Here is a 16,002-nt window from a genome sequence, read left to right as displayed (position 1 = left end):
TGCCCAGATCAAGACCCGGGTCTATTGGAGATACACCGCAATCCATGGAACTATCGCTAAGGGGAGCGGTGCCAGGTCAGAGATAGTGGTGTGCAGATTAAGAAGGTGATGGCGCACCTGGATCAAGTGTCGCCGAGATTGGGGATGCCTTGGGAAACCGATCTGACCAGATCGGGATCGGTCCCCACAGTAAGCTTTGCCCGGATCACAATCTGGCCCGGTAGTGGGGCAGAGGCAGACCCCAGATCTCGGATCGCGAATCTCGTTCGGATCACGACCTGGCTCGGCAGTGCAGCTGAGCCGGATCCCGGATTTTGGATCTCGGATCTGACCTGATAGTGGAGTATGAGCTGGTGAGGTGTCGCAATCAGGTGATTACATTTAGGTACCTGGTGCAGACGACGACGGAAAGGAAGGAAATATGATAGAAAAGAAACATAGTCAGTCGTACGCCGTAGCTGAGTGGACGCAGGATAGGACAAAGGATGGGATAGGCCTTAACCATATGTAATGGGTCTGCTTAGACCCATTACTTAAGCTTACACGTGTGCGCACGTGTATGAGGAAGCGTAGGAGTAATTTACTTAAGTTCAGTATACTTGTATCCGCAAGTATACTTAAACTAAGACAAAGGGACCGAACGATAGCTTTGGTGCCAAATGAGAACTGTATTGATTGTAAATGGGGTTTCCTCCTAAAACTGATATTTCTAATGAGAGGTTCTGCCATTGGATGGCTGGCAGAACCCCTATCTATTGAATGACTCTCATTGGTAGAAAGGTGTTACTTTCTACCAGTCATATGCCTTTTGCTATGAATGTGGACCACCCTGTGGTGGTCACCTGAATGTATTCCTTAGTGCATGTTGCACTAAGGTAGGAGGTGAACCGAATGTGTAGCCCCGCTACAGGACTCTTCCATGAGCTCCGATGGTTTGCGAGCAAGAAGACTTCTCGCAGAAGCAAAGTGCCCGAGTGGCAGGCACTTTGTCAAAGTTGGAGTGCCTTTGTTGAAAACTTCAACAAGAACCCCGCTGGCTATCGCGACCGGATTAGCCAGGCGCGGGAGCGCTACGAGAAGTTCTCGAAGCGTGGTAAACTTGAACGACTGCACCATGGTGCAGTCGGTATCGGACTTCCTTGCGCAGTGCCTTATGACACTGCTTGTGAGTAATGCCACCCCGGGGGAGTACGCATCACCGAGCGGGACGTCAACGGGTACACGTCCATGTGTGTACCTGACGACCTCAAGACCCTGCGCGCTAGTTTTCAGGCGCAGGCGTCTTCTAGTGCTGCGGATAATCCCAGCACTTATTCGAGTGCTGTAGGCGACTACAGTGCTCGCCCAAGTTTTACGCCCTTCGGTGGAGGTGGCGGTGGCGGCCTTCGTACGCCGTCACCATTTCCGGAATGTCCTCCATCAGGGCATTCCGTGATTCCCACGTATCGTGTTGGGGAGGAAATCCTCTCCAACGAATACGAAAATGGACCGGACCTCGGGTCCGGTTCCGATGACCAACAATTCGCTGGGCGATCCAGCGAGTTGCCCCGCGTGCGTCTCGCAACGGGGGGGGGAAAGACGCCCCGGGTTTGGTCAACCAAACCTTGAGTCTCGCTTGGAGGCTGTTGAGCGTCTCCAAGCGTCGCAGTTCGCTGCTCTGCGTCAGGAGCTGAGCTTGTTAAAGGCTCAGCTCGCGGAGGTTGCGCAGACGACCTCGAACGTAAAGGTCGAGATCGGGACGAGGCTCTCTGGCGCCTTGAAGCGCGTCGCCGCGCTCGAGAGCGCTTTGACGAGTCACCAGACGTAGGTGACTCGTGCTGCACGTACGGCTTCAGTCGCCCAACGTAAAACGTTGGGTGCAAGCGCATGCTGGACGGTATGTCCAGTGTGTACGCGTTGCCATGCTTCGCCAACACGGTGAATGGCCCAATGAAGCGCGGAGCAAGCTTGCTTGCTCCGAAATCGGAAACTGCATGTTTAGCTAGGTTCTGCATGGCTAACAGAACTAATGAACCAACTTTGAATTCATTTGTGTTTCCCCTGCCGATGTTATCGGCATTCAGCTTCTGTCGATCGACAGAAGCTGCTATCGCGTCCTGGACAAACCGAATTACGGCTTGTCGGCGCTGGACAAAGTCCATTGCATCCGAGCTGAACCCCTGGTTCAGTTCGTGCTCCTTGTTCGCAGCAGGCCCGGCATGCGCGTGATGTTCGTTGTCGTTTAAAGTGTCTACGCCCGTCGTAGACACTGTGTTGTCGTCGCCATGTCTGCGCGGAGTACGTGCGCGAGGCGTCACAGCTGATACATTGCTCGTATCAGCGTGCTTATCCGGTTGTTTTGAATTAACCGGATATCCTCCCCCACTTAAGGAAGGAGCTACCGCACCGAGTACGCTCGGTACGCGTGGGTGCCTCATGGCATTCACGTAGAACGGTGTGTGTCTTGTCGAGACATGCACCGAGTTGTTGATGGCGAACTCCGCCATCGGCAAGCAGTCGCTCCATTGATGGAACGAGTGCGTGTAGCTCTTCATGGTGTCAACCAACACGCGGTTGACACGCTCTGTTTGTCCGTCGGTCTGCGGGTGATCCGCAGTCGACATGGACAACTGCGTCCCAAGAAGTGTAAACACTTCTTGCCAGAATCGCGCTGTAAAGCGCGGATCCCGATCCGACACGATGTCGAGTGGCATACCATGGTGTCTAAACACCATGTCGACAAACAGACATGCCGTCTGTTTGGCTGTCACCTCGGCTGGTACTGCAGCAAGATGCACCATCTTGCTGAAGCGGTCAACAAAGACCACTATACCAGTCTTCCGCTTGTTGTCTTGCGGAAGACCAAAAACAAAGTCCATTGAAATGGACTGCCAGCACTCCGACGGAGTCGGTAGTGATTGAAGCGGAGCCTGCGAGTTGGGCGCAGGCTTCACGCGCTGGCATACCTCGCAAGCACGAACGTACTTGCGAACCCATTTGTACTGGTGACTCCAGTAGAAGTCACGCGTGAGAAGCAAGTATGTCTTCTCACGGCCAGGATGTCCCGATGTCGGGACATCGTGGTACTCGTACGTGATCTTGAGCTTCAACTCATGATCATCCGGCACGACAATGCGATCTGCGTTGTCGTCGACTGCGCTGTAAAGCAGCAGACCATTGTGTACACGATAACGGTGTACACGGGCACGAAGGTGTTTAGCCAGCTTCTGACGAGACTTGTCAGAAGGTGTGGAGAAGTACTCCAACAACTGCTTCGCGTCCGCATCATGCGCGTATGCGGCCTTCACGTCGTCCAACAAGGACGACGAGGGTGTAGTCGGCCTCTTGCACCGCATAATCTGGTCGACGCGAAAGCGCGTCGGCCACGACATTCAACCTTCCAGGTTTGTACTCAACCTGGAAGTTGTATTCAGCAAAGAATGACAGCCACCGTGCCATTCTTTGGGATATGTGCGGCGACTTGATCACCGTACGCAACGATGCGTGGTCGGTTTAGACCACGAATGGTCTACTCCCAAGTAGATACACTCGAAACTTTGCGAGTGCATACTTCATGGCAAGAAGTTCCTTGTCATGTACCGGGTAATTGCGCTCAGCTGGCTTCAGCTGACGCGATTGGTAGTAAACCACACGATCACGACCTTCGTGATCGAGTTGCATCAGTGCGCATCCGATCGCGAAATCGGATGCATCGCACACAACGTGGAATGGGCGATCTTGGTCGGCCACCGCCAAGATCGGCGCCTCAGTCAAGCCCTGCTTGACTGCTTCGAAGGCCTGCTGACAATCAGCAGTCCATTCCCATGCAGCCTCTTTCTTTAAGAGCTGCGACAGCGGGCGAATCTTGCCCGCGTAGTTGCTCACGTACTTGCACAAGTACGTGGCGAGTCCAAGGAACTGCCGCAGTTCCTTTACGTTTGAAGGCGTAGGCCATTCATTGATCACTCTGACCTTTCCTGGGTCAGGGCGTACGCCGTTCTTCCCCACGAGACACCCAAGTACGGGTATCTCGGTCGCCCCGAAGATACACTTCTTTAGGTTCGCGTAGAGCTTGTGCTTTCGCATGAGCTCAAGCAACTTGCGGAGATGCTCTGTATGCATCTCCACATCCGATTTCCCATTCACAGCCCGGCTGTGAATGAACACGTCGTCGAAATAGCTCGGTGCGAAGTCGCGCACCGAGCGCAACAAGTGCGTGACGCACCTGTTGAACGTCGCTGGGGCGTTCTTCAGCCCCTGCGGCATCACGAGCCACTCCCAGAGCATGCCGCTCGGAGTGCTTACCGCCGTGAGAGGGATATCACTCTCACGCATGAGGATCTGATAGAACCCGTCTCTCAGATCCAGAGTACTGAAGATAGTACTCGAGGTCATCGAATCGATGATCACATCTTTTCGAGGTATCGGCGTCTGTGCCGGCACCGTCGCATCGTTCAGCTTGTTGTACGCATGAACGATGCGCCACCCGCCCTGTGGTTTCTTCACACAGAACGTAGGCGCGCTGTGCGGGGACTTCGATTCCCGCACTTGTCCTGCATTGCGACGACTTTCAAAGAAGTCGTCGATTGCCTTGACTTGCTCACGCGGCAGTGGCCACTGTCGCGTGACGCAGTACTTCGTTCCCGGCACGAGATCAATCTCGTGCTGAACACCCTTATCCTGCGGTAACTCCGCAGGAATGTCGTCCGGGAGTACATCCTTGTACTCACGCAAGACCTTGTAAAAGGGGCTCGCCTTGAGCGAGTCCCAGCCTTGCTCGTCGAAGCGTTCCTTCTTCGACTTCGCGCTGAGGGCGTCCGCGCCCTCAGAGATGAGCTGATTCAGCTCTTCAGCTTCACACGTCACCCTCTCGACGTCCGAGAGGATGCAGATCTGCTCGATGCGTCCATCGTGCAGGTCGCGAGCGAAACGCTTCCAGCTTGTGACTGGGAGCGACATCAACTCCGACGCTAACGTCGGAGGATTATCCAGCCTCATCTTCTTGTATTGGAGACCAATACTTGTACGCGTCAAGACACTCAATGTCTCGACGGTCGTCTGTCTGCCCGGCAGACACTGCTTGTAGCGTCTCGGTCCCTGACCGAGACTTGCGCAGCTTTGTTCGCTTGCGCCGTTCACTTCTCGTGCGGAGCCCGACTCCGCGAGTTTCTTCTTGTCCAGGCCCGGCCGTGGACAGTTGTTCCTTGTATTCGCCGGCGGGTTCTACCCGCGGGCGCACGCGTTCAAGCCCGGCTTGATCGCACACCGCTTCGTCGTGCAGCCCGGCTGCACGCGAGCTCGCAAGCATTTCCGGTGCGGGACGTTTGCAACCGCCCGCACTGCTTGCAGCGTCGGCTCCCAGAGCCGACGCGTCTTCTTCACCTCTACGCCTAACGGCGGAGTGTCTTTCGACCAATTGTGTGTCGACATTACCTGTCGACACTACCGCGTCGTTCCGGACGCTTCGAGACCGGATTGAACCAGGCCCTGCTGATTCGGTTCACATTTTCTTCCAACGACTCTCGCAGTCGTTGGCGTTCGCTTGGGGTGATCGGAGACACCTGCATTCCGCGCTGTCTCTGGTGGAGGGCCGCATGCACCACGCGGTGCATGTGCTGCGCCGACAGGGCCATCGCTCTCTGTCGCGCTGCTGCTGCTCCCGAAGCGCACGATCGTGCGCTTCGTCCAGTCGATCACCGGATCATGCCGGGCAAGCCATGGCATGCCCAACACCATATCGAACTTATCGTTCAATTCCAGGACGATAAGCTCGTCGACGAACTCCTTCTCTTGATAAGAGAAGCGTACGCGTACGATACGCTTCTCGGTCCTAACAACGACACCCGTTGGTAGCCTCACTTCCAATAGACTTCAAGGTGTTTTCACCTCCTCGAAGTCAAGCCTTGGAAGGCTCTGCAGTCGAACAAAGTTGTTCGACGCACCACAGTCCACTAGAGCACGAAGAGATCTATCTATCTCTCTTCGAGCTTACCTTCAGGATGACAAGGTTCGGCTTGTCATCTTGCTTCTTGCAGTGAGATTGACTCTCACTGGGGGCAGCGATCTTCATTGCAGCGTGTCCGATGTCGACACGCTCGACCGCATCACCAGCAGGGCGCCCCGCGCCTGCTAGTCCCTTTAGTTTTTTAATTGCCCGTGGCGATACTGGGTATCGCCACGACGGCTCCTCGCCGCGTGCACAGGTGCTGTGCACTCGCGGGCATAGTGACCGATGTTTCCGCAGCGGAAACAACGCACATTCGTTGATCCACGACGCTGCTGGGAACCAGCAGCGGTCGCACTCGAGAGGTCCATTGGTTCGGGACCTCCCGACGGCCTTACCAGCGGTCGTGGCATTAGCCGCGGGGCGTTCACATGCAGTTTAGCCTGCCGCAGGCTAAACTCTTCTTGCATTGCAAGCGCAATTGCAGCCTCGAGAGTATTTGGATACTCTCGGAAGAGATAGGTCTTCACAGGCCCATCTCTAAGGCCCTTCATGAACGTGACGACCTTTGTCGCCTCGTCAATCGGGTTGGTCACGATATTCGAGACCAAGTACCGTGCTCTTTGGGCGTAAGCATGCATGTCATGCTTGCCCTGTTGCAGATCGAGGAACTCCGCCCTCGATCAGAACTCGTTCTGCGGGGGCTCAAACGCTAGCTTGAGCTCCTCCTTGAAATCCTCGTACGTGCTAAAGCACGTAGGGTCCGTGAGTCGGCGTCCGTACGCCCAACTCCTTGCTCGTCCGCCAAGACATGACATGGCGAACGCAACCTTCGACAACGGGTCGACGATACGTCGAGCCGTAATGGCAGTGTCGACCTCGACAAGCCAACGGAGGAGAGGCTCCCCCTCTCTTCCAACGTAGCTGCTTACGTGGAGTTTCAATGACTCCACGCGCGGTGTGGCCGATGGCGACACCGAAGTTCGAGCAGCGGTTTCACGCTGTTCCTTCACGATGAAACCCAGAGCAACACCGTGTTGCTCCGTCGGTGATAGCGTTCGCAACATCGTTGCTACCGCCGCTTCCCCAATGACTGTTGACAAAGACCTCCCACTCTGGTTCCGACAGGTGGGGGCAGTCTGCACGCGCAACATGCGTTGCAGACGTGTTTGGGCTACCCACGGACATGTTACTGTCCGAGGGCAGGTTCTCAGCCCCGCGTTCGTATTCCATACGAACGTGTTAGTCGGTCGTTGGACGGACTACAAAGTGCTACCAGGTGTAATGGGTCTGCTTAGACCCAATACTTTAGCTTACAAGTGTGCGCACGTGTATGAGGAAGCATAGGAGTATTTAACTTAGATTCAGTATACTTGTATCCGCGTTCCTTTATCTAGGTTTAAGTATACTTGCGGATACAAGTATACTGAACTTAAGTAAATTACTCCTACGCTTCCTCATACACGTGCGCACACTTGTAAGCTAAAGTATTGGGTCTAAGCAGACCCATTACATATGGTTAAGGCCTATCCCATCCTTTGTCCTATCCTGCGTCCACTCAGCTACGGCGTACGACTGACTATGTTTCTTTTCTATCATATTTCCTTCCTTTCCGTCGTCGTCTGCACCAGGTACCTAAATGTAATCACCTGATTGCGACACCTCACCAGCTCATACTCCACTATCAGGTCAGATCCGAGATCCAAAATCCGGGATCCGGCTCAGCTGCACTGCCGAGCCAGGTCGTGATCCGAACGAGATTCGCGATCCGAGATCTGGGGTCTGCCTCTGCCCCACTACCGGGCCAGATTGTGATCCGGGCAAAGCTTACTGTGGGGACCGATCCCGATCTGGTCAGATCGGTTTCCCAAGGCATCCCCAATCTCGGCGACACTTGATCCAGGTGCGCCATCACCTTCTTAATCTGCACACCACTATCTCTGACCTGGCACCGCTCCCCTTAGCGATAGTTCCATGGATTGCGGTGTATCTCCAATAGACCCGGGTCTTGATCTGGGCACAGATGTGCGCCCGGGTTATCCACCGGATTTGGCACCCGTGGCGGGGCCCATCATTCGCCTTGTACTTTCTGGTCGTTTTCTTCGCAATATCTCCATCTTAGTCCGGATCCGTCCACGTGTCATTATCTTGGGACTGTGACCTCTCCATTTCATATCCGATCGCATTTTCTGGAGGACACTTCACCACAGAATAAGGCTGGTCGTATACGTACAAATGTTGTGGCTACAATGGCTTTCTTGAGTACATTCTCCAAGAATGCGATCCCAACCATGTCTTTCAACAGCAAGTTGATCGTGTGCACGGAGCAACCGTTGCAAGCCAAGTCTGGTATTTTGTTCATCAGTATCTCCCACAACTTGCGCATCTTGGAAACAGTATGCGTAACAACTCCGCGTACAGATCCTTTTCCGATCACACCTTCAACTTCACGGATGAACTTGGTCAACACGGATGCCATGTACGTTTCTGTGTGTCGCGTATCGTAACAACGAATCGACGACCAAAACATTGACCAAATGAAGGGAGTCGTAACCATGAAGTTGACGATGCTCTCACTGTTAGGATCTGACCATCCATCACAGACAATCGCAACGTATTTTTGATCTTTCAGCACTTCGACGACATTTACCACTTCATCTGCGCACACACTGCCAAGAAGTGTGTTAGCGTCATGAAAGCGTCATGTCAGGGCAATATTAGGTTAAAATTGCAACGCATCTCTCTGTTTTCAATTACTCGAAATGAGATGTCGGATAAGTAAAATCATTTGCCAACCTCAAGATAAAACGCTCTTTATTCAGCGAGGGAAACCGGTCCGAGCAATCCAATACGCGCACGCTTGGATGACGTATTAGGTTCGTTGGAATCTTCTCAGTCTCGCTTGCTGGGCATTGCTGGGTATCTTCCACGGACTTTGATGAGTGCTTTTAGACAGCGTCGAATATGCAGTCGATGGCTTTTCTTGTGGTTGGGCGTGACGAGCCATCTTGTGGCAGTATTCGCACTTGGCATTGGGGTGCTGCTTCTTCGGCGTGTCCCACCGTGGAACTACCGCAATAAGTTCTTTCCACACACCGACGGAGGGCATCCAAGCCCATGGCTTCGACGCTAATGTTGCTAGGGGCCCCTTCCCTGTACTTGGTTTTGCTGTCGTGGTCCATGGTGCAGCTTGGTTGAATATGAGAAGGATGCAAACGCTCTTTTATTCATCCTTACTCTACTCGGTCTTCGTCTCACCCGGGCGAGCTCCAAAGTTCAACATGCGATCCAAATATGTCTGCCGCATCAATTTTACACAAAAGGTAAAAAGGTATTATTACTAGTTGCAGTAATGGGTAATACGGGTAATACATCGGTTAGGATTTGCTGGTCCCAACAGCTTCATGTGCATCTTGCCCTACAACATCAGTTAAAATTACTGTGGTGTCAACGATGTATCCATCCCATCGTCTTCCTAGAGTCATTTCTGACACTTTAAATTAGGCACTGCGCTCAGTCTACACGCAAAATGCCTACATTAACGAAGCCTGCCAATGGTGTTGCACCATGAGGATTGATAGTAGTGCGAATTTAGGCCTTAAGAAACTAATACCGACTTCCTCGGTTTATAATGGATACCTGCATATAAGAGCGACCAATCATATTGCAGTGTTTGTACCCTCTCGACGCCTCGGCTTATAAGTTCTGCAACAATGATTTCGATACAAACGTACTAGTATTGGTACCGGTATGACGACACTCCGTCCAGCAAAGCGCCACGGCGGCGAGAAGCTAACAGTCACCGAGCTTTCGAGGATCAATCGCAATGGTTATTCAAGTGACCTTAGTGAATCGTCTTTTGAGCCTAGTGCTACGGCGACTACGTGAGAAGGCCAAACTGGAGTACCAGTGTGCAACCAAGAACGTCAGCAGCATAAGGGATCACATAGTCGGTTGAGTCAATAGACAGCGGCGAAAATAGCACTCTCGTGGTGGACGAGCTGCTGGGGGAAGCTCGCAGGTGCTTAACCATGGAACACTGCCGCGCGCTGCAGACAGGTAGACTTTGACGCGTCGTGGAGATGGCAAAGTGTCTCCAAGGCTCACCAAACATTGGCCATGAGGGCAATGCTGTGTGCTGGACCGAAGGCGCTCGCTCTTCTTGAAATTCGTCGCTGCTGCCTTCGCAGCGTGAATCCTGGGTGCCAACGAGTGTATATTGCGAACCTAGCATTTTGGACTGAATCATATTTTTGTATATGGGATCTAATTGATTGCGGCCTTAGTACAAATACCGGTACCCGTAACGGTAGCCAGAATCGGAAGGTCACTTTTTCACGATGGTACACTGTACCGATATGTTGGGTGTCCACTATAAGCCGATAAAGATGAATATGTGTGTACTACCCGCTGCCAATTTCCGTATACATATACGAACACTGAATATGCATATTCAGTGCTCAAGCGTCCTCCTTTTCCTCGAAAGCCTTGGGCAGTGCTGCGGAGGTTCATCGTGCTGGGTCTTGGGTATTTGGTGTGAGCGTTAGGCCAGGCGGGGTGAAATCAATACTGATAGTGCTGTCTAGCATTCGGTTCAAGGCGCGATACGTCACTAAATTGCTTCCGCTGGCTCCAATTCATCGACTTGGGAACAGCGCTCCACACCATTCAAATCGTGGTGGTCAACCCCCATCACCACCACCAAGAACACCATAAAATTCAATAAGCCTGTAAGTACAATATTTGAGCGATTCCCTGCTCGAACTCCGAAATGGTGTCCCAGTACCTCATGGCAGACCGGAATATCTGCGGGGACGCGCCCCGATAAAGCGACATGACTCCTCCTTCCTGTAGACTCTTCTTGAGGCAGTCGAGAGGCCCCGAGAAGGCTCCAGGGCCGCTCTGCTGCGTCTGCATGCGCGCCTTGACCGTCTCGAGGGGATATCCCACCACCGCCTCACAGCCACCGCCCATGGTGCCGCTCAAGAAGTTCTTAACGGTTACGACAGCCAGCGACTGCGTTGTCACAGCGCCTGAGCCATTGGACGGCGGGGCAATTGGGAGCGCGTCCGCCGACAACTCGCCCGACGCGAGTTCTGAGGACTCGCCCTGGGTTGGAGCCATTGTCACCTTGCTGTTGATATGCGACCAATGAGGAGAAAGTGTAGCCATGCTGAGATCCAATCGGAATGTTTAACCCATTATTCCGTCCTATGAGGAGCCTACAGAGGTCCGAAAAGGGCTAATGCCTGAGCCGGCTATCACTCCAGATAGGCACAAGGCGACACTATAATAGTCAACTTTTCTGCTACGTATTGTCGTGAAGCAAACTTGGACGGTGCTCAATCTCGTCACGAAGGTCGCGTGACGTGACAGCCGCTGAGCAGCTCTCGAGTTGACGCAGCCTTGCGACCGCGCTGGTCCACCAAGAATAACATTTTTGGATGTGGCGGGTAGCCCCTCAGCAACGAGCAACTGGCTGTCGAGACTCCTTCAGCAATCTTCTTCTTCTTCCTCCTCCTCTTCCTCCTCCTCCTCGCCTCCGCGGAGGACGGCGCTTGCGCGCTGGAGCTTGGAGACTGGACGAGAGCGCTTGACGGAGCGATATCGAAAGTGAGCGCTTGCAGGAGCAGCGAAGCCTCGGGGCATACCCAACAACACCTCCAAGACCACTGCGTAGGTGGAGTACAATATGACTGGTAGCGCACAGCTTTAGGTTAGACTTGAGAGCTGCATTGCTTTCCATTCACGAAAGTTCATCACATGAGATCAATAGCCGACGTATCGGATTTCTGCCTTTGGAAGTATATGTTTAAATGCCCAAACCCTCTTGAGCAGAAATCTTGTCCCCAACGTTCGTCATTCTCCACTGCATCTAAATCGTTTATGGAGCTGCAATGGCTGTCCAAATGGCGCCCACCGAATCGAGTTCGTTGCCAGAGCTACCATGAAAGCCACCTAACTGGTAACCTTCAGGCGCAGTGACCTTGCCAACATTGTCTGTCTGGGTTCCTCCTGAGAAAGTGTTGCCCGCGCTGGTGGTGAAGGAGATGTACTTGACGCGCGTGTGGCCGTTGTGCTTACCCCAGTGTACCTCCATTCCTGTGATGTGCTCATCATCGCTTAGATCGATTGGATACCCCTTGCCGCCATCCCCGCCGTGATAGATGCTGGTCTCTCCCCCCTCACGATTCGAGATTATGAGCCCGACACCGTCAACGCGCTCGGTGGCGCGGAGGAAGAGGAGGTGCACCTTTTGACCGGGGAAAACCTTGGGAAGGTCCGAGAAGTGCTCGCCGTGGGGCCCGCCGAAAGTTTGACTCATTATACCAGTTTCTTCTATAGCGAAAGCGCAACGTGCCACCAACGTTAGCAGGACCAGTAGCTTGCACATGGACATGATCGCTCGTGATTGCATGGTACTCTTGATCAAGACCTTGGGGGGGGGGGGGGGTAGTGCGCAGGTTGTCGTTCACAAGGAAAGTGTTGGAATGAGAGTCAGACGTCGAAGCGGAAGGCGGCTTAGGATGCAAAAGTACGCAGGACAGATTGGTAGGGTTGTTCCTGATGAACTTCCTCTGCTGCAAACTCAAATCATTGAGATTGATGGAGTTTGCTTCCCGCATTTGCAAAAGCATGTACATGCAGAAGAAACTACAGTCGTGCACCTCATTTTCGGAAGGGTGAACTATATCATAATCACGAAAACAGTGCTTCTCAAGACCTTTTTTGACTTAGTTTGCATTCAAATCAAAGTATATTATCCTCGGTTATAAGTTTATAGCAGTGCCGAAAACGAGGGGCACCACTGTACATACATGTAAGTTGATTAACACTTTCGCTAACCAGCCAAAACAAATATGCGTGCACTAATCCGATTTGTCACGCAAAACAGTCACCCTATGATAAGTGAACTGCCTCTTTCAAAGCGTTCACAGTAGGAAAAAATATCCGCAAGAACGTGCAGACCTTTTTGCCTTTGGGTACTCAAGGCCATTTTTCGAGTTCTGAAGACCACTCTTCCTTTGAGTGCTGGCGTCCATGCTTTTAGTGCGGAAAACTTCTTTTGAAGTGTTTCGGCTCGCCGCTCGGAGTGTCGCCGCATATCCGGTAATTCGCGTGACCAAGGGCAAACGCTATCACGATTAGTCACGCGAAATCAGCTATCGTATGATGTCTGAGCTGTCTCTTCCAGTCAGGCCTGCTCAACGAGCTCCTCAGCCCAGTACTTACGTAGTCTATCTTACCATATGGTATGATACAGTTGACAGGATCGAGGGCCCAGCATTCCCCCAATAATAATAATAGTATGCCAATTTTATTCTAAATATGCGTCTTGGACGATTGTTATGTGGGTACTTATCACACACCCAGCTTGGTCAAAGAGAGCACACGATATCCTTCTCCCGCGCGACTCTAGATACCTCGACCTGAGGTCTCCATGATAGCTCTAATCGAGCATCACAACAAGCTCACTGTTCTAGTTAACCTTTTTACTACCAGACGTGACTTGCGGGCCCGCAGCAGACCTTTAAGCTGTATAGATGCATATGCTTTGGTGTTATAATTTGCCAACATTTTAGGGAAGCTCCTACTACGGACCCGCAGTTCCGTAGTAAAGCCGCAGTGCAGGTAGCCGCTTTTACCGTACCAGGAAATGATCTGCCCCGTGTGCTTATGAATGCCAGGACGCTTGAAGTATTCGGCGGTCCCCACGGCGACAAATACTCGGACATGGAGCTCATTTCTCCCGGACAAGAAGTGCACTCCGTCACCATCCGCTCCAACGAGCGCATCGACGGCGTTGGTCTCGACGTCACGGACTCCGCTGGAACGAAGTCCACCTTCTACCACGGCAGCGGCGGCGGTGACTCCAACACACTCACGCTAGGCGCTAACGAGCACACCACCGGCATTGAGGTCCACTGGGGTAAGTACTACGGTCAAGTACATATGCTTCACTACCAGCGCAAGCGCTCGGACGCACTGAACTCGTGAGCAAGCGCAGCTTGTGTGGATTGATCACCCACACCAGTTCAAGCTGTTACGCTTGCGGGGGAGGTGTTAGTGCTAATAAGCAGACCGCTCCAGTAGGATGCGGCATCTACTTCAGTCCACCTGCAAATTTTGTCTACGTAAAACGACTCAGTCTGCAGGACGGTCTAATAAAAAGCTCACTCTTGAAGTTGCTCTCAAGACAGATGACCGTTTCCTCCATCGCAGCACGCCCAAGTACATCTACATTCTTCGCACGCGGCACAGCCAGCGGGCTCTCGTAGATCAGACCAGACACATTTGCACGAGCGAGGCACCAGCGCGATCTTGTCGTAAGCATCCTGTCCTGTGGACTCTCCACCCACGCCAATGAGCGGGATCTGGCCCTTGGTGAGCTTGTACATGTCGCCCAGCACCTTCGTGGACAGGTCACGCACGGGCAGGCCGCTGAGACCGCCCGTTTCGCCCTTGGCCTCACCCTGGCTTTGCAACTAGCGCGAGCCAATTTTTGGGATGCGAAGTCCTGCCGATCGTATGTAGCATACAAGATGAATCTTGACACTTGACTTGAACACCTTCGCGCAGCAGCCCATTTCACGCGCAGCTTCGAGGTCAGCTATATCCACCACAAACCGCGCAGTGCCGAACTTGGATGGTGAGTTTGTGACTGAGGAAGCCATTTATGTAACGAGACAAGCGAGCCAACAAGGAATTCATAGCGCTAGTTAACTCATATCACCCTTGAATTTGTCAAAATTGACTCAAACTGTCTTGCCATACTAAACCCCATACAAAACTAGAAATCCGGATTTCTAGGTTCAGCGCTCAATACAGACTCTACACAAGCTCGCTTCCACATGATCTATCATATTACTAGCAGATAAGAATGCTGCACCCAAGAATTAGACTAATTGTGGGCTCATCGATCAGCAGAGAACCTCTTGAAATAGTGCGCGTTTATTCAAATGTACTGGAATTTAGGATGGTGGGAACTTGACCGAAGTGTACTTGCTATTTTGCTATTTTAGTGCAATTAATTCACCCTCCGGGGACAAAACAGTACATGCGTACTGATGCAATTCTTCTCTGAGGAACAAGACGCATATGAGAGACATTTTTTCAAAAGTATCCTTATGGCCATTTTGAGGCTTTTTGTAATGGGCCTCACAAGTTGGTGGGTGGTTCGTGGACCGCTTTTCCTCAAGCTGAGAAAAACGCAAAAAACAATTCGACCCACCTCAAAAGCATGCCTTCAGACAGCGAGGAAGACGCATTTGACGACGCATCGGCGGCTGGGAGCCCCCCGACAGACGATGGCGACGTTACAGGATCGGCGGAAGATGATGCAGTGTCTCTCCCCAGAGGCGGGCCTTTTCTCGAAGAGATGGAGGGCGTGGCTACCCAAGCTGCTGAGCTGGAGGAACTAGAGTGCTGCTCCAAGCGTTGCTTCACCGGCAAGCGCGACGCAATGATCTACTTCTTCCTCTCGCTGACCCGTATGACGAAGAACGAGCGGCAGGTGTCGCTGCTCAGCGTCTTGAGTGTCTCTGCTGCAGTATCTGACAAAGCGAGCGGCAGTCGCGATCGCTTCCCTTACTATCTACCTTTTGTAAGTGTTGTATGTAAGATCGGGTTCGAGAAAGCTTATGGTGTAATGGGCCCCTCCCATTTACATATGTAGGTAGATCTATATAGGTAGATCTATAAAGTAGGGACAAAGGCACGCGGCTAGCGTGTGCCTCGTTGTCATCCTGCGATTGGTTGAAAGTGGGGAGCCAGACCCATTTCGACCAATCAGGTGTCAACCTGCATTTGAGTGGTTCACATGGATCCGAGGGCCACCCGCCCCGGTCTCAATAATAAACCAGAGTTGATTTTACCCTAGACTAAACACTTGGTCTCAGCATACCTGAGCTTATTGGACGCTTCCTCACCGCTACGTGTAAGCTAGTGACGGGCACTCACCTGGCCCGTTACACCTGGTAGCACTTTGTAGTCCTTCCCATGACCAAGTTCGAGATGAGTGAAGACCAGCCCGCCGGACCTCCAGTGATGACCCTGGAACACGCGGCCTTCCCCCATCT

The 16,002-nt window shown here is 52.6% G+C and overlaps 2 protein-coding genes across 2 annotated transcripts; one reads left to right on the top strand and one right to left on the bottom strand.

The window, feature by feature from the left end:
• Positions 1-10,605: 10,605 nt before the first annotated feature.
• On the bottom strand, positions 10,606-11,095 carry KRP23_10738 (Mitochondrial carnitine/acylcarnitine carrier protein; the record flags this gene model as incomplete). The annotated part of the gene is made up of 2 exons (XM_067881224.1): positions 10,606-10,651; positions 10,710-11,095. 2 exons carry the CDS (start codon positions 11,093-11,095, stop codon positions 10,606-10,608), a joined length of 432 nt encoding a protein of 143 aa, XP_067741491.1.
• A 4,069-nt stretch (positions 11,096-15,164) lies between these two features.
• On the top strand, positions 15,165-15,617 carry KRP23_10737 (uncharacterized protein; the record flags this gene model as incomplete). The annotated part of the gene is made up of 2 exons (XM_067881223.1): positions 15,165-15,527; positions 15,600-15,617. The coding sequence occupies 2 exons, from the start codon at positions 15,165-15,167 to the stop codon at positions 15,615-15,617; spliced, it is 381 nt and encodes a 126-aa protein (XP_067741490.1).
• Positions 15,618-16,002: the final 385 nt, after the last annotated feature.

Source organism: Phytophthora ramorum (genome assembly GCF_020800215.1).
Source record: "Phytophthora ramorum isolate Pr-102 chromosome Unknown Phyram_PR-102_s0010, whole genome shotgun sequence".
Taxonomy (NCBI): domain Eukaryota; phylum Oomycota; class Peronosporomycetes; order Peronosporales; family Peronosporaceae; genus Phytophthora; species Phytophthora ramorum.
Note: the sequence above shows the minus strand (reverse complement) of the source record. Positions and strands in the feature narration are given on the sequence as shown.